The 17,746-nt window shown below is 55.8% G+C and overlaps 1 protein-coding gene across 3 annotated transcripts in view; it reads left to right on the top strand.

The window, feature by feature from the left end:
* TOX2 (TOX high mobility group box family member 2) overlaps positions 1-7,019 on the top strand; it is a 105,592-nt gene extending 98,573 nt beyond the window's left edge. For 2 of the 3 annotated variants that reach the window (XM_040981447.1, XM_040981446.1), the window contains exons 4-9: positions 714-953; positions 1,946-2,173; positions 3,128-3,208; positions 3,915-4,310; positions 4,953-5,077; positions 5,933-7,019. In XM_040981447.1, the coding sequence (XP_040837381.1) occupies positions 714-953; positions 1,946-2,173; positions 3,128-3,208; positions 3,915-4,310; positions 4,953-5,077; positions 5,933-5,969 (1,107 nt within the window). In that variant the 3' untranslated portion in view covers positions 5,970-7,019. The remainder of the gene's footprint in view (positions 1-713; positions 954-1,945; positions 2,174-3,127; positions 3,209-3,914; positions 4,311-4,952; positions 5,078-5,932) is intronic. The other variant, XM_040981445.1, reaches the window with a different exon arrangement.
* The last annotated feature ends 10,727 nt before the right edge of the window (positions 7,020-17,746 follow it).

The raw sequence follows: 17,746 nt of genomic DNA, 5'->3' as shown, positions 1-17,746 counted from the left end.
AGATGAGCCCGGATGCCGAGGGGATGAGAAGAGCAGGTGAATCGTTGCCCCGCGTGCACAGAGCATGCCTGGGTCACACATACATACCTGTGTGTGGCGCACATGGCCAGCTAGAGACTGCCAAGGGGAATAGAGTTAAGAAGGGGATTATGGCTCAACTTTCTCAGTGTATGTATTCATGGTATTCAAGAAAAGCTTCTTCAACACAGGGCTTCCTAAAGACCAGTTACCTTGTATCGGTAACAGCCTTAGAAGGGAGGAGTGATTGACTGTATCCACACTTTATGGATAAAATGACAGGCACGGTGAGGTGAAGTGATTTGGCTGAAATCACCCAGCTTTGTAAGCGACAGGACCAGGATTTCTAACGGTCTGTGATGTGTTTGCTAGTAGACTGCTCAGTGAATCAATGTCCCATTCCAGGGCAAGCTTTTGCATCACAGAATGAACTGTGAGCAGTTGGCCGAAGCCTTGGGCAGGGCTACGGTGCCAACTGTCTGTCCAGGGGAGGGGCAGCAGGGTAACAAGTGGTCACTGGAGTTCCCCTACACGTGCACAGAATCATGCAGGGGCTGGAAAAGGTGGACCTGCACCTTGAGCTCCAGCCACACAGGCCGGGATGTAGCTGAGGAAGAGCCATAGCTCATGAGCCGCGGCACCTGCCATGTGTGATGCCGTGCCTTCTAACGCAATGCCCTGTGCTCCACTTGCAGATCCAGGAGATGGTTCACTCGGAGGTGGCAGCCTATGACTCGGGCCGGCCAGGGCCCCTGCTGGGCCGCCCTGCCATGCTGGCCAGCCACATGACTGCCCTCAGCCAGTCCCAGCTCATCTCACAGATGGGTTTCCGGAGCGGCATTGCCCACAGCTCCCCCTCACCTCCAGGGAGCAAGTCAGCAACCCCCTCACCCTCCAGTTCCACGCAGGAGGAGGAGTCGGAAGCTCATTTCAAGGTAGGCAGGGTGGGATGGAGTGCCCGAGGAGCAGCTTGTGTCTGCAAAGTCTGGCCCATGGAATTATATGGAATTGTGGGATACACATTGATGTTGTGCTAGATGCACACACAACATGGAACAATCGAATCACCCATACTGACATACGCATCAATGCTGATTCTGATAAACAGGTGTGGCCTAGGAGAGGGCACCCCTAGGCAGTCCAGAGGCAGTCCTGACTCCTTAAGGATGTGTCAATGGTGAGAGCTCCCACCTGTCCAGGCCCTGGCCCTTTCTTTGCATTGACCCCATGTCAGTCTCCCCATGAGAGAGCACCTGCTTTTACCTGGAAGGTAAACTGAGTCACAGAAAGATCAGGGGCGGAGTTCTGGGCCCCGACCCTCCCACAGAGCCAGTGGTGGATTCCAAACTCCACCCTGAGACCCCTGCCTCCGATGCCAGGGACTCTCTCTTCTTTGCAAGGGAGTTGGAGGTTGTGAAGCATAACCAATATGCTCAGACAGGAGACACTGGCCCCTGGGCTGGGGGCAACAAAGGTGACTCCAGTTCTGGCCCAGCCACAGCCCCAGGATGACACAGCTCTCCTTGTATGCCAGACAATATATATATATACATATATATATATTTATAAACACTTGTAAAATCTCTCAGGCCAGATCCTGAACATAACACCAGCCCTTCTTTTTCCTTTGTTCTATTATTAGTAGTAATGGCAGTAGTATTAATATCTGAAAGAGACAGGCTAATAGAGCCTCTTCCTGACCCCAAACAGCCAGACTGAATCCAGGAACAAGGAACTCCATCCAGGTCTCCTATGTTGGTAGCGAGGACCCAGGCACTTAGCCCGCCACCTGCTGCCCCACGAGGTGTGCGTTAGGAATCTAGAGTAGGAAGCAGAGCAGAGCTTCAAACCCAGACACTGTGACACGGGATGAAGGTGATCCTGACTGCCAGGCCCTGCATCCACCCCCTCTGTGGTTTTGTGACAGATCTCAGGAGAGAAGAGACCCTCGGCCGACCCTGGGAAGAAAGCCAAGAACCCCAAAAAGAAGAAGAAGAAGGACCCCAACGAACCACAGAAGCCAGTGTCAGCCTACGCACTCTTCTTCAGGGACACGCAGGCTGCCATCAAGGGGCAGAACCCCAGCGCCACCTTCGGGGATGTGTCCAAAATCGTGGCCTCCATGTGGGACAGTTTGGGAGAGGAGCAGAAGCAGGTGAGCCATTAACCCCTTCCTACGATGTTCCTTGAGCCCAGGGCAGACCCTGCAGGTCTGGGACCAGACCTGGCCTTGGACTAGAAGCTCCCGCAGGGGGCTTTCCTAGGCCTGGTTCTCCATCTGGAAGCTGGCAAGCTTTGTTCCTTGCAGTTCTGTGTGCTGTCCATGTGCCCCAGTGACTTCCTTACTATGCTGGACCTCTGAGTGAGCATCCCTGTCCATCTTGCCGCACAGCTTGAAGGACTGGAGTCCAGACCAGAGTCACCATGAACCTGGGTCCCCCTGGGGGGAGAAGCGGATAGAAATAGCTCATGGGCCTGGTACAATAGCCTAGTGGATAAATCCTCACCTTGCACATACCAGAATCCCATGTGGGCACTGGCTCATGTTCCAGCTGCTCCATCTCCTGGTTCACTTCTCAAATGACCAAAGCAGAGCCAGGAACCAGGAGCTTCACCCAAGTCTTCCACACGCGTACAGGAACCAAAACACTTGGGCCGCATTCTGCTACCTTGCCAGGCGCATTAGCAAGGGAGCTGGGTCAGAAGTGGAGCAGCCAAGACTTGAACTGACACCCATGTGGGGATGCCAGTTCTGCAGGAGTGGCTTAACCCATTCCACTACAATACCAGCTCCTAAGGGGGCTTCTTTCTAGTTTGTTCTGCCTTTCTGTTGTCAGTTGTGTTAATGCCATCCGGATGCCCAGAGAGGTGAAATATGTTAACCCAAGGGCACACAGCCATGTGGCTGAAGAACTGTGATGCAGCCTGGCCTCCATGCTCCCTGAGTAGTGTTCTCAGAAGGTGTTCCGTGCGTGGCTTCCTCAGCATCTGGTCTACCACCCTCGTCCACACAAGGCCCTCGAATGCCTATCTCATCGCCCTAGCCCCTTGTCCCGGCCTCCTCTGTTTAGCGTCCTCCCCAGTGTCGCTCATGTCTTGCACCTTTCAGGCCTACAAGAGGAAGACTGAAGCAGCAAAGAAGGAGTATCTGAAGGCTCTGGCAGCCTACCGGGCTAGCCTGGTCTCCAAGGTAATGGGATCCCTGAGTGGGGCCCTCGAGCGGGGCAGTAAGACTCAGGGCCTGGGAATGGGCTGCCTGCTAGGCCTCAGGCAGAAGGACTGAGACTGACATGGTTGGGTTTGCAGGATACCTGGCACGTGCCACACGCTGGGCGCAGCAGGTGCAATGAAATGCAAGCAGATTCTTCCTGCGGGAGCCCAGCTCTCAGGGCAGTGGGCAGCATGCCTGAAGTCAATCATGGTGGTCGGTGCCTGCGCTCATAAGCAAACCCGTTTTACAGGCTTTCCTTGGCCCACGCCGTCAGCAGCAGCACGAGGGACTAGGGAGTGGTGGAGGCAGGGATGTTGTTCTGGAAGCTGCCAACAGAGACGATGGCATCGAGTGGGTGATAAAGGGCAGAGTAAAAAGGGACTTGGGCAAAGGCGTGGGGGCTGGAGCAGGGTTCGGCTGGCTGCTACAGACGTCTCTGCTGCCTAAGGAACCTGGGCATTCCCCATGGACCAGCATAAAAGCAGGCAAGGATGTGTCTGGTCAGGACCAAGTGCGTGCTGACCACTTTACACAGTTCCCTGCTCCGTCTGCCCCTCTCCCCTGAGGGCCAAGAGAGCCAGCCCCGGGACCATGGCGGGGAGCGCAAGAGCTCCTGGCCTCGCCACTCACCTTGTTGTTGCCTTCTCCTTTTCCACACTGATGGGTTCCCCCTCTCTTCTTCCAGAGCCCCCCGGAGCAGAGCGAAAACAAGAGCACACAGGCCAACCCACCTGCCAAAATGCTGCCCCCCAAGCAGCCTGTGTACACTATGCCAGGCCTGGCGCCCTTCCTGACGCCTTCAGACCTGCAGGCCTTCCGCAGCGGGGCCTCTCCTGCCAGCCTCGCCCGGACGCTGGGTTCCAAGTCACTGCTGACGGGCCTTAGCGCGTCCCCACCACCGCCACCCGCCTTCCCGCTGAGCCCCCCGTTGCACCAGCAGCTGCCACTGCCCCCCCACGCACAGGGTGCCCTCCTCAATCCCCCCGTCAGTATGTCCCCGGCCCCTCAGCCTCCTGTCCTGCCCACCCCCATGGCACTGCAGGTGCAGCTGGCAATGAGCCCCTCGCCGCCAGGACCACAGGTGAGCAGGAGGGGAAGAGAACTTCTGGGGTCCCCGGCAGTAAGGGGAGGTGGCTTAGGATCTGAATTGCCCCTCACCAGCTGTGCACATGGCCTGGGCACCCTACCTGTTCATGCCTCTACTTTCCCATGTCTGCAACCATCTTGGCCTATCTGAGATGCCCTGGCTGCCATGGAGAGTTCACAGGCTGCCATCAGAGTCTTGGCACGTCCCATGGCCTCCTTCCATCATTGCCCGGTCCATCTCGGCTCAGCAGCCTGAGGGGCTGATGTCACTGCAGGGCTAAGCACCAACCTCCTACTCTCTCCTCTGAGGTCTGAAACCCACCGATTGTTCCGTACAGACTATTCTGAGGCATCCTTCAGCCCAATGGTTCCATTGTGCAGACCGGCAAACTGAGGCCCAGAAAATGTCAGCCACCGCTACCCAACCCAGCTAAAACCAGAGCTGAGCTGTTAGGAACATGATCTCCTATGGGGAGGGATAAGCAGCAGAGGCCATGGGCATGTCACAGGTCCCAAAGGAGGGAAGTCTACAGAACAGCGCCCGGACCCCACCCCGTCCGCTTTCCTGCTCCCCGTTCCCCACCCCTCCTCTCTCCTTCCTACTCTGTGCTCACTGGCTTCTGCTTTCACTCCCCAGGACTTCGCTCACCTCGAGTTCCCCAGCGGCTCCGGGGCCCGCTCCCCTGGCCCGTCCAACCCACCTGGTGGGGGAGACTGGGACAGCAGTTACCCGAGTGGGGAGTGCGGCCTCAGCACCTGCAGGTCAGTTCTCTGGGGCTGGCGGTCCTCCCTCCTTCCCGGGCTCTGCTTCTGTCCTGCCATGCAGGGGGCCTGGGGCACAGTGATGGCAGAGGGGCCCGCAGCCGCCAAGAGGTCACCCACACGTGAGCAGGCTGCTTTAAGAGCCCTGCCTGCTTTGTACCAGCCCAAAGACACCTGTGCAGGCACCAGGGTGTCCCTCGCAGGAGGGGGTCCCCCGTGTCTTCTGGACAAAGAGAGTGTGTGCAAGAATTCACGTAGCTGATTCTCACGCCCCAAATGTCCAGGAGCTGTGAGTTCCATCTGGGCATCCCATGTGGGTGCCAGGGACCCAATGATGGGAGTCACCGCCTGCTGCCTTCCCAGGGTGCCTCTTAGCACGCAGCTGGAATTGGCAGCCAATCTGTGAACAGTACCCAGGGTGTTAGCATCACAAACAGGGCCCTAAGTACTGTGGCCCACACCCTCTAGTGGCCGGCACCCATGACCAGCTTCCTGTGGCCACATGGGACTTAGATCCACAAGGCTCTGTTTCAACAAGCACAGGATGGGCCTGCTGCCACAGTTGTTCTGTATAGACTATTCCAAGGCACCCTTCAGCCCAAAATAGTTCCATTGTGCAGACTGGCAAACTGAGGCCCAGAAAATGTAAACACAGTTGTGTTTGCAGAGCAGGGATGAAGACTCCCAGTTCCCAGGGGGCCTGGGTGGGTGGGACTATTGGAACAAGCATCCCTCTGTGGGAGGGTGCAGTGGCCCCCACTGGGACTCCAGGAGGAGCGTTGGGGTTGGGGAATAGCCACAGCGCCCTCAGTGGGCGGTCACAGCCCCTCTAACCGCCCCTCCTCTCTCCCACAGCCTGCTGCCCAGGGACAAATCGCTCTACCTCACCTAATCCCGCCTCCCACTCCCTGAGACCCCCCCGGAAGGGCACTGCTCAGTGCGCCCCAAGGGCTGAGCGCAGCCAAGAGGCCTTGGCAGGAGGCGGGTGACAAGACTGACCGAGCAGTGACGCGCCCGTTGCCCCTGGGCACAGTCCCTCCCTCGATTCCCAGCAGCCTCTGCGGAGGCCGCCCACCCACAGGAACCTGTGCCGCTCGCCCGCTTGCCCCAGGGAAACCACGGATCCCACCTCGCGCCCCACGCACACGGCACCCCAGGTCTGGCCGTCTGACCGCAGCTCATGCCGGTTGCCCCCCTGGCAGAAGTGCACCCCCCGACCCCGGGCGCCCAGCCTCAGCCCCGGGGGTGTAAGTAAGGCTTTCTGGAGTGAACTAGAGCTAAGAAGGCCTCCGCTGTGGGCTCCATGTCCGTAGTTGACTAAGTGTGTGTTAGATCCGTGCTGGAGACATCCGTGAGTGTTGTGTCGTGGGGAAATGTTTCCTGTGAGGTCAGAAGCCTATTCCGTGGCCCCCGGCACCTTCTGTCCCCCCCAAGTTACATCTGTCGAGCATTTCCCCGTGTGTTCGGCAAGCATCCCAGGTTGTTGGCCACCCGTGTGGACGGTGCCCTTGTATCCATTCGGTCGGCACGGAGCCACGACTGGCACGCGTCCCTGCAGAAGTCTGGAGGAGACGGAGGCGGCGGTCCCTGAGTGTGCGTGGGCCCAGCGTGGCCTTGGCCTTGGGTTCCTGAGGTTGGCGGCTGCTGTTTGCTGACCGTGGCAGATGGCTGCCTGGGTGCCCAGTGCTTCTCTCTGATCTCTTTGTAATAAAACTTCGGAAATGCTGAGAACAGAACCGCAGCTTCCTGCCCGTCACAGACTGGGCCCAGTACTGGCTTTGCCAGGATGGAGCCCCTCGTGTGAGCAGGCTTCTTTAAGAGTCCTGCCTGCCTTGTGCCAGCCCAGAGGCATCTGTCGTGGGCACCAGGGTCTCCCAGACCTCAGTGTGGCCATCTGGGGGAAATGAGAACAAAACCAAACGTGGCGCGTGGCAGGTGGGAGGTGATAAGTGTATATTTGCGGCTTGGCGGGGTGGGATCCAGCAGTGTAGCTCAGTGAGATGCCCCACCCGGTTGTGCCAGCTTTCGCCATCTGTGGTGCTGTAACCAGAGGAAGTCCTGTCCTTCCCCGGGGACAGCCTGGGCACGCTGAGAACGCGAAGCGCGCGTTTCCCCAGCAGCTGCGTGTTTACTAATCCGCTGTGGGAAAGGACACAACAAACGCCGCACTGGGCGCGTGGGGAGCAGCGCCGCCTTGTGGAGCGGAGCGGCTCCTGCGGCTGCGGCTGGCCCTTCAGTCGCGCCAAATCTTGGCATTCTGTTTCCCTTTGTTGCCCCGGAGAGACCTGCAGTCTCCGGGTTACCTGCACTCCGAGGTGACCAGAGCGCCAAGCGGTCACACTCTTCTTCCGAGGAGGAGCGCCCCCCACCCCTCCCTGCCGTGCCAGAAGTTCACGGGGCACATGGAAGCGCCCACGTGCCCAGCTGGCATCTCTGCTACTCCCTATGCTCACAGTCCAAGTCGAAGCTAAGACACTGGGGCACGGGATGTATGTGTGTGTGTGCTGTCGCACAAACAATCCTTTGGCCCCAACGAGTGGGAACAGAACCAGTGCTCAAGGGAAGGCACAGAAAATTGCTTGCAGTATCAGGGGTGGGCACCAGCTGCCATAACTCACCCAGGCCTGTGCTCACGGAATACCCTGGGTGGCGGACAAACCACATACATTTCTTTTTTAAAAAATTTGTTTTTATTGCAAAGTCAAATATATAGAGAGGAGAAGAGAGACAGAGAGGAACATCTTCCGTCCGATGATTCACTCTCCAAGCAGCTGCAACAGCTGGAGCTGAGCTGATCCGAAGCCAGGAGCCCAGAGCCTCTTCCAGGTCCCAAGGCTTTGTGCCGTCCTCGACTGCTTTCCCAGACCACAAGCAGGGAGCTGGATGGGAAGTGGGGCTGCCAGGATTAGAACTGGCTCCCACATGGGATTCTAGCACATTCAAAGTGAGGGCTTTAGCCGCTAGGCCACAGCGCTGGGCCCAACCACGTGCATTTCTCATCTACCTTGTTGCCACAGCCTCTCAGCAATGGAGCAAGAGAGCTCTCAAAGCTTTGTAAGATTGATCAATTGATCAATCAACTGATTGATTTGATAGACAGGGGAAGAAAGAGATGGGCCACTACTGGTTCACACCCCCAAGTGGCTACAACATCCATCTCCGGGCTAGCCTGAAGCCAGGAGCCTGGAACTGCCATCCTGCTTTCCCATGTGTGTGGCAGGGACCCCAACACTTGGACCATCTCCCACTGCCTTCCCATGCAGCTGGCCTGGAAATGAAGCAGATGGGACGCGAATCTGCACTCCAGTAGAAAGTGTTGGTATCTCCGGCGGTGGCCTCACATGCTGTGCCACAACGCCCGCCCCTCAGAAGTCTCCCCCTATAATAAAATAGGGCACACGTCTACGTCACGAGGCCCCAGGCCCATCACAGTGGGCACCAGCTGTTTAATACATGAGTGTGACAGCCAGCCTTCAGCATGAGGGAGCAGGGGAACTTCTGCCACCCAGCCAGGCCTCAGTTGTTGCCCTGACTTGTCGCTCCTGCTTGTCAGCTGCCTTTCACCCCATCTTTGCCCCTGGTGCTAAGCACACCCCTCTCCAGGGTGGACATCTGTGCCCACTCCTTCCCTGCTCTGATGGCTTCCTGCCCTTCTGCAAGTACGGAGTTAGTTAATAAGTAATGAGAAGCCAGACACCACAGCTCAGCTTCTGTATGAGCCCTCACCGGGCTGCTCCACGCGGTGCCACCACCTCCGGCCCCTCTCCAGCTGCAAGGCTGTCAAGCCCTGAGCTCCCACTGCTGCAGCTGGCGAGGTCTGGAGCCCCAGCACATGCACCTGTTTGTCCAGCAGAATAGCAAACAGCTAACAGCTAATGGAGTGACAGCGAAGACTTGTTCCAATTCTGGGGCTTAGGAGATGACCCAACAGGGGGCCTTGCATTGGGGTGCCTTCTCACCAGAGGATGCTTGGGAAGCTGGGTGGGGCCCAGGGCTGGCCACACGATGCACCCTCACCTGCCTTCCACCATTCACTATCAGAGGCAGGATAGCCAGCCCTTCCAGCCCATCCTGCAGTGGTGCTGGCCACAGCCACGGAGCCCCTGAGAGCCCAGCTCCACAGCCACTGTCCAGCCCCAGGGATCATTGCCCTGTCCCTGTCTTCACCACAGCCGTGCACTAGGGAGGGGACTCTGTGGGCAGGACATTGCTGTAGGGCCAGCGTGGACTGAGCCTGCCATGCCTCAAGGCTCCTTGTGGCTGCCAGAAGGCAGAGGAGGGACATTCAATCCAGCCAGAGACTGGCAAGCTTCCTGGGGGAGCTGACTGGGCTGTGCCCGGACTGGTAAGCAGCACCGGGGTTGGGGTTACCATGGGGTTACACTTGGGCTTGGGGTGAGAGTAGGACCACCCTTGGCACCATGCTCCCCCTCCCTTTTTTTAAACAAGATTTCATTTATTTGAAAAATCAAGAGTTACAGAGAGAAAAAGAAGTCTTCTATCCACTGGTTCACTCCCCAGATGGCCACGATGGCCAGGAGCCAGAAGCTTCTTCCAGGACTCCCATGTGGATTACTTGGGTTCAAGCACTTGATCCATCCTCAGCTGCTTTTCCCAGGGAACTGTGTCAGGAGTGGAACATCTGGGGCCCGGCACAATGGCCCGGTGGCTAATCCTCACCTTGCACACACCAGGATCCTACGTGGTTGCTGGTTCATGTACTAGCTGCTCCACTTCCCATCCAGCTCCCTGCCTGTGGCCTGGGAAAGCAGCAGAGGATGGCCCAAGGCTTTAGGACCCTGCACCCACGTGGGAGACCAGGAAGACATTCCTAGCTCCTGGCTTCAGATCGGTTCAGCTCTGGCCATTGGGGCCATTTGGGGAGTGAATCAGCAGATGAAAGATCTTTTTCTCTCTATAAAAATCTGCCTTTCCAATGAAAATAAGTAAATCTTTAAAAACTAAGGGAAAAAAGGAGGACAAAGTTATTAAAAATGGGGGGACAGCTGGAACTTGAACTGGCCCCCACATAGGATGCTGATCAGATGGTGGCTTTAGGCTCTATGCCGCAGCACCACCCCAGATCCCCAGAGGCCATGGCTCTGGGACTGCATTGTTGTGGAGAACTTTTAAGAATTTTTTCTGGGCAAAGCTGAGACAGAGCCCACGTAGCTTTTGGGAGTTCTCTGCATCAGGAATGAGGCGGGTGGGGGTGCTATTCTCGGGGAAGAGTGACTTCTAAACGCTTGTCCTGCTGTCCAGGCCAGCTCAGCCCCTGCATGGAGTCCCTGGGGTGTGTGTGTGTGTGCGTGTGTGTGTGTGTGTGTGTGGTGGGGGAGCGTTTTGTGCTCATGTTCTGTGGGGAGGGCATGATGCCTGCCTGGTGTGTCTGTATCACTGTGTGTCATACGTGCAGTGTGTACCTCCACAGGCGTGTTTGGGGAGCTCGGGGTGTGTATGCAGGCAGGGTGTGCAGGCAGGGTGTGCAGGCAGGGTGTGCAGGCGTAGCTTGTGGTACACACACATACACTGCACCCCACAGATACAAGCACACATATCAGACCCACACATGACGACACTACACACCAAGCTGAGGCACATCCGTGTTCTTGTATAACATAAGGTCAGGTTGTGGACACTCACCACATGTCACACACACACGATGCCCATGAACACGCTGTCTGCACACAGCACCATGCGGTGGTAGGTCACTCCCCATGCACAGACACGCCTCATGCTGAAAGCATTTATAAAACACCCAAGTCTGCCAGCCAGGTGCTCTGTGTCCTACAGGGAGGCCGTGGTGAAGGCTGCGGCCTCCGAGACAGACGCAGGCCTAATGACCCATCCTGGCTTCCCATCTGTGAAACAGTGCTGTGTCCCGTCCTGCAGCACTGCAAGGGGGACATCTGGAATAAAGCAAGCTGTGTGCCAAGGCTGGGGCCAGGACACGGTAAGCACCCAGTTAGTAGCAGCTATTATTGTTATTGTGGAAAATGATGGAGGTAGAGCAATGGATGAGTGCCTTCTCCAGTGGGGTGGTGGTGCCTCCTAGTGGTTATCAAGAAGAACTGCCACACAGTGTAAAAGCCCTAAGGCAGGTCAGGAGCTGGGCTGGGTGTTACTGTCAGGCAGATTATGCCTGAATCTAGTCCTGCCACCTGCAAGGAACACGGGTCACTTCGCTGCACACCTCATTTCCATATTGTACCCACCATGGGGTGGCTCTGACGGGTTAGTAAGATAGTATAGCCCAGCACGATGTGCTGCAAGCCTCAGGATGCCTCAGCCGGAAGCCATCCCAGCCTCCCGGGGCCACAGAGTCGGCGTCTCTGCCGCTGGGACAGGCAAGGTAGGCGGGAGCTCGCGCACTGCAGCTGATTTCCTTCTGGGTGGCCGAAAGGGCTCCTTCCCCGGTGTACACCCGGAATTCCACGGGGACAGAATGCTCCTGGGAATTATACATGACTCTCCCCAAAACCACAGTAACTCCAGACTCCCAGGTGAGTTTCCCAGCCCAGGAAACCCCTTCTTAGCTCCCCTAGAGAGGAGGCACCCCAGCAGGACCTCCTAGGATGCCAGGCCCTACCTGTCCTCTGTCCGGCTGCCCCTGAGCAGCTCTCTCTCTCCAACACCAACAACACCCCTGCTCCCACCCACCACCACCACCTCCAGACGAGGTCCTGAACTCTCAGCATTGTGCTCAGTAAACTCCAGGAGAGGGGCCTCTGTTATAAACCACACAATCAGATCCAGTGTGGATACAACAGGGCATCACCTACCCGGGTGGTGGGACTGAGAAGCAGGCAGCCTGGCATCTGACTCTGTCCCACACCATTTGCCCCAGTTAAGGACATCCTTTCCACCCCCAAGCCCAGGGCAGCTGTAACGGATGCAGCACCTGATGGGTCTGGTGCTACAGAGAGAGGGAGAGAGTGCTGCTTCACTGTGCTGGTGGCCTCTAAGGTGGGGCTGGGCTAGGCCAAAGCCAGGAGCCCACAGCTTCATCCCAACCTCACACCTGCATGCCCTCGAGCCATCCCTGGCTCTTTCCCCAGGCCATTAGTGGAGAGCTGGGTGAGAAGTAGAACATGAACAGCATCTCTGTAACATACCAGCACCGCAGGAGATGGCTTTACCTGCTACGACACGACACAGGCTCCTGATCTTTGTTCTGCTTTTTTTTTTTAAGATTTATTTTTATTGGAAAGGCAGATTTACAGAGACAGAGAAAGATCTTCCTTCTGCTGGTTCACTCTCCAAGTGGCTCGAGTGGCCAAAGCTGAGCCGATCAAAGGCCAGCAGTCAGGAGCCAGGAGCCTCTTCTGGGTCTCCCATGAGGGTGCAGGGTCCCAAGGCCCTGGGCCATCCTGTACTGCCTTCCCAGGCCACAAGCAGGGAGCTGGATGGGAAGTAGAGCAGCCAGGATATGAACCAGTGATGCCAGTGCTTGCAGGTGGAGGATTTGTCAGTTGAGATATCTTGCTGGTACCTAATCTTTACTTTCCAAACCATCTTAAGGAGTGGGAGTTGGGGACAGATTTGTTAAGGTGCCTTTTGGGGTGCCTGGATTCAAGTCCCGGTCGCACTCCCAATCTCAACTTGCTGCGAAGGTGCACCTGGGAGAAGGATGGCTCAAGGACCTGGGTCTTTGCCACCCATGTGGCAGACCAGCATCAGCTAGGCTCCTAATGTCAGACTGCCCCAGCCCGGGACATGCAGGCACTGGGGAGTGAACCAGCAGATGGACCATCTCTCTGCCTTTGAAGTAAATAACAACTTCAAAAATTAAAATAGGAAGCTAGTTTTAAAAATAAATCAATAATTAAAAGATCTTAAATTTTACTTAACTATTTTAAAAACTTTTTTATTGAAAAGTCAGATCTACAGAGAGAAGGAGGAACAGAGAAAAAGATCTTGTGTTCACTAATTCACTCCCCAAGTGGCCGTAACAGAGCTGAACTGATCCAAAGCCAGGAGCCCGGAGCCTCTTCCAGGTCTCCCACATGGGTGCGGGGTCCCAAGGCTTTGGGCCGTCCTCAACTGCTTTCCCAGGCCACAGGTAGGGAGCTGGATGGGAAGTGGAGCAACTGGGATATGAACTGGCACCCATATGAGATCCCAGCGTCTACAAGGACTTTAGGCACTAGGCTACCGTGCCAAGCCCCATTGAATTTTAACTTCAAAAAAATTAATTGAAGTACAACTTCAAATTCTAATCCTTTAAGTGGACAGATTAAAGAGTTTTGATATTCATATGTGTTGCTTCCCTCCCACGCAAGATCTAGAACATTCTCTTACCCCCAAAGTTTCTTCACACTCCTGCCCTTACTGCCCTAAGCCCCACTACTCTGGTTTGTGTCACTAGAACTGGGCTTTGCCTTGTCTAGAATCCTCCGTCCATGTTCTGAATGCGCTGCACTCACCAAGCACCGGGGCCGTGAAGGCAGCCCTGAGCCACCTGGTTCCCAGCAAGGTCTTCATTCCTGCGTCGGCGTGGAGCGAGTGCAGCTGAGCGTGGGATCTGGCTTGTTCGTTGTTTCTGTTTCCCATTTTCATCATCCCTCGAGAGAGGCAGCGCTGGTAGCTTTTGGCAATGGTGCTGCAGGCTGCATGAACAATTCTGCACAAGTCTTTTTGGACATATGTTTTCCTTTATTTTGGGTGCAGACGTAGGCGTGAAAGCGCTGGATCGCAGAGTAGAATATGTTTCACTTCAGCAAAAAGTGCTCTAGCGTCTGGCAAAGCGGGTGAACAATCTGTCCAACTACTTTTAACGGCTCGTCTCAGAAGCCAGAACCAGGGCCCCCTGAACTCCTGTTAGCATTCTCCACTGGGCTCCTGGACAGGACTGGCAGGTGAGTCCCAGAAGGAAGGGAGGGGCCAGTGGCTGCTGCCCTCTTGCTCAGGCGCCCTCTGCAGCCGGCCATGATGCCCAGCAAGGTGCCATTGTGAAGAAGGTGACCCAGGGATTCTGGGTCTCCTGCAACAGGTGTGGCTGGGAGGGAGGAGGGGTCAGCCTTTCAGGGTTCTGTTTTCAACGTGTGGCCCTGGTCTGAAGGAAGAAATGACTGAGCCCACCAGAGCGTGGCCAAGACTGCCACGGGCCACGCCTGTCTGGTCTGTGTCAGAACCCTTCTGTGCACCTGAGGCTGGTAGCTTGAAATAGCCCCCTATACTCCTGAGGGTTGCTAGATGGTTCACCTGCTCCCTAAGGTGAGGGGAGGGATAAGGACGCCTGAGCTGAGCTGGACTGGGACACCTGTGGGCTGACGGGCGGCCCTAGTGGCCTGTCAGGGCCAGCTTGGGCTTGCTCATGGCATGGTGGTGTTGGAGATCTAGGACTTCCTACGTGTTATGGGAGGATGCATGAGTCGCCTCCAAGTTCGTGTCCATCGGGAACCTCAGAATATGATCTGACCTGAAAAAGAGGGAATGACCCAAAAGAAGGCCGTCCAGGGAGAGGTCAAACCCCAAGTCCACTGCCAAGTGTCCCTCAGAGAAGACCAGAGGACACACAGATGGAAATGGGCAGGAGGCTCCAGGCAGAAGGAGGCGGTCTGTGCTGACACAAGCCAAGTGTGGCCAGTAGCCACCAGCAGCCAGGACAGAGACCCGGCCAGGATTATCCCTCAAAGCTTCCAGAAGGAACCAACCCAGCCATGGCGTGGTGGCCAGCTGTCCCACCTCCGCAGCCAGAGCATGCATGGTGGAGTCTGGGTTTCCAGTGTCACTGCTGCCCTGCCCCACTCACACTGGGGCTGTCCACGCCAGGAGCTCAGGATGTCTGACACGGCTTGCTCCTGCTTGGCTGGAAGGACATTGTTTGGGACATATCAGGGTGTTTCTTCTTGAAAATATGTGTGCATGCATTTATTTGGAAGGCAGAGCAACAGGGAAAGAGACAGAGAGAAACCCACAGGTCTTCCATCTGCTGATTCATTCCCCAAAGGACCAAAGCCAGAGCCAGGAACTGCTTAGAGCTCTTGCGTGTTGACACAGGAACCCAAGCACTTGGGACATCTTCCACTGCCTTCCCAGGCGCATCAACAAAGAGCAGGTTTGGAAACAGAGCAGACAGGGCATGGACAAGCACTCTGATATGCAAGGCCAGTGGCACAGATGGCAAATGGACCCACAATACCAGCCCCATGCCATATTCAACCAAACCTCTGGCCTCCACCCCTCCTTAGTGCCAGCAGCACACATACCACCCCCAGCCAGACAGGACAACTGAAAGTGTCCCCAGATAGTGCTCCAGGTCCCCTGAAAGCAAAACGGACCCAGCATTGAAAAGCACTGGGTTAAAATAGTTTATCGGACCAGCCTACATTTTACTAGAGAAAACTGCAGAGGTATGTGGAAAGTGGCCAGCTCCTCAAGGGTCATGACAGGGCAGGCCATCCCCCATAGGACGCCTCTAACTTGGCTTGAGACCTGCAGGCTTGCCCCACTGAGATCACAGGACCTGGCTCTTGTAGCTCCGAGCCCTGGCCCCAGCACCTTTGGTGGCCCATCCATCACAGATCAGAGCTGCAGAATTCAAACCACAGTACAGCCATCCTGGTGGCAGGTGAGAGATGCTGCAAAGTGGTCCGAGGTCGTGGTGTGCCCTGGATGGTCTTTGGATTCCAAAAGGTAAGACTTGGTGCCTAGATGCCCACTGCAGAATCATCTCTGGGACCCCTGGTAGGCGTGGGCTGACTTGTACAAATACCAAAGGTCAGGACCTTGGCTCGGATCCCACGTGATCCCAGGGCAGCACAGAAGAGCCTCTGTCTACTCAGTGCGTGCTGGCAGCCTAGCTATACCGCTAGTTTGACATGGCAGTTTCCCCATTCCCCACGCCACCTGTAGTCCAACTCTGAATCTGCCCCTCATGGCTGTTGAGGATGTGAGGCCCCTAGGATGTAGGTAGTGTGTGTGCAGCTCAGGGTTTGCCTGGCTTCCTGAACCTTGCACATGCCCTGAGCAGTTGGTTCAGCAGTGAAGACTGCTTAGGAGCCCCACATCGCCCACCAGAGTAACTGGGTCCAAGCCCAGGCCACCCTCCCAGTGACCACTTCCTGGGAAGTGGCACATGATGGCCCTGGTACTTCGGTGCCTGCCACCCAGGTGAAAGACCCAGATGGAACTCCAGGCTCCTAGCTTCAGCCTGGCTCAGCTCCTGGGATGTCACAAGCATTTGAGGAGCTCGCCAGCAAATAGGAGCTCGCCCACGTCTTAAATAAATGTTAAAATAACAGGACAGCTTTGCATGCACTTGTGTCCAATTGATGAATTTTCACGAGGAGGCCTCTGCTATCCCCCACCCTGGGACTGGACACGGCAGGGTCACTACCCTGGGAGGCACCGTGTCCCTTTTGCTTCGAAGGCTCCATGCCTCTTCCCATACCACCCCCACAACTGCCACTCCGACTTTTATCATTCTAAGTTGAGCATGCCCTTTCTGTAGCTTTATATAAATAGACCCTCCTATTGTTCTTTTGAATTTGGCTTATTTTTTTCAAACTCATTTTTTGAGATTCATTTCCATAGTCAGGCATGTGAGTCATTTGTGGTGTGTGATAGGACAAAAACACCTGATTGATTAAACTGCTGGGAGGATACTGGAGGCCCAGGTCTACACCCCAGTGCCTGGCCCTCCATGGCCTCTCCTCCTTCTCCCCTGCCTCTGGCCATGACTGGGGTCACTCAGCCCACCTTTCTCCAGGGCTGCCTTTGGCTGGCCGCACTGGGTTGAGTAAGACAATGCCAGAGGGGTACTAGGAGCTTGGTTAAAATACACAAGTGTCCTGTTGGAGTGCCTGGGGTTCAGAGGTCATACCTCCAGCTGCTCCAACCCAGCAGGAGAAAGCAGGATTAGGCTCCTGGCTCCAGACTCAGGGCCTGCCAAGCATAGGCCTTTGTGGAAGTGAGCTAGCCTATGGACACTTGGGTGTCTTTCTGTCTCTAGCTCTCAGCACAAGTTTGAAGAAAGCGACTGAAGGAAGAGGTACCTTGTTTCTCATGGCCATTGAGCTCCAGGACAGGTAGGGGTTCCAGGGGCTCCTCCACTTCCAGCAACCTGAACCCCTGAAGAGCCATCTCTCGAATTCAGGCCCAGGCTCCTTCATCCTAAGTGCTCGGAACCCGAAGTGTTCTAGTCGCAAGATTCTTTTCTCCTCTTTGGGGATACTCTGCATGTACATAGTGAGATTCTTCTAACAGGAAGACCCAACTCTAAATGTGGGATCCACTTACGCCTCTCAGACATCTTACACACACAGCTAATACTATACAACACTGCTGGCAATTCTGCTCATGCCGTGGACTTTTCCACCGGGATGTCACATCAAGGATTGAGACAGTTCTGATCAGGGAGCTTTTTGAATTTCAGATTTTGGCTTGGGGACACTTACTCTGTTCAAACAGAATGATGGGTCAAACAACTTTTATGTTTCTCTGAAATATTTTAGGCAACTCAACAGCCGAAGGGGATATGATTAGTCTCCAGGTGTTTAGCCCAACAGGTGGCACACTGCCGGCTCGGGCTCCTGACTCCAGCTGCCTGCCAACACAGACCCCAGGACACAGCAGTGAGAGCTCAGATTTTGGGTGCCTGCCACTCGCATGAAAGTACTGATCCCAGCTCTGGCCTTGGCCCTGGGGAGTGAAATAGCAGATGGG

Source organism: Ochotona curzoniae, unplaced genomic scaffold, assembly GCF_017591425.1.
Source record: "Ochotona curzoniae isolate NIBS_2020 unplaced genomic scaffold, NIBS_Ocur_1.0 contig_3520, whole genome shotgun sequence".
NCBI lineage: Eukaryota > Metazoa > Chordata > Mammalia > Lagomorpha > Ochotonidae > Ochotona > Ochotona curzoniae.
Note: the sequence above shows the minus strand (reverse complement) of the source record. Positions and strands in the feature narration are given on the sequence as shown.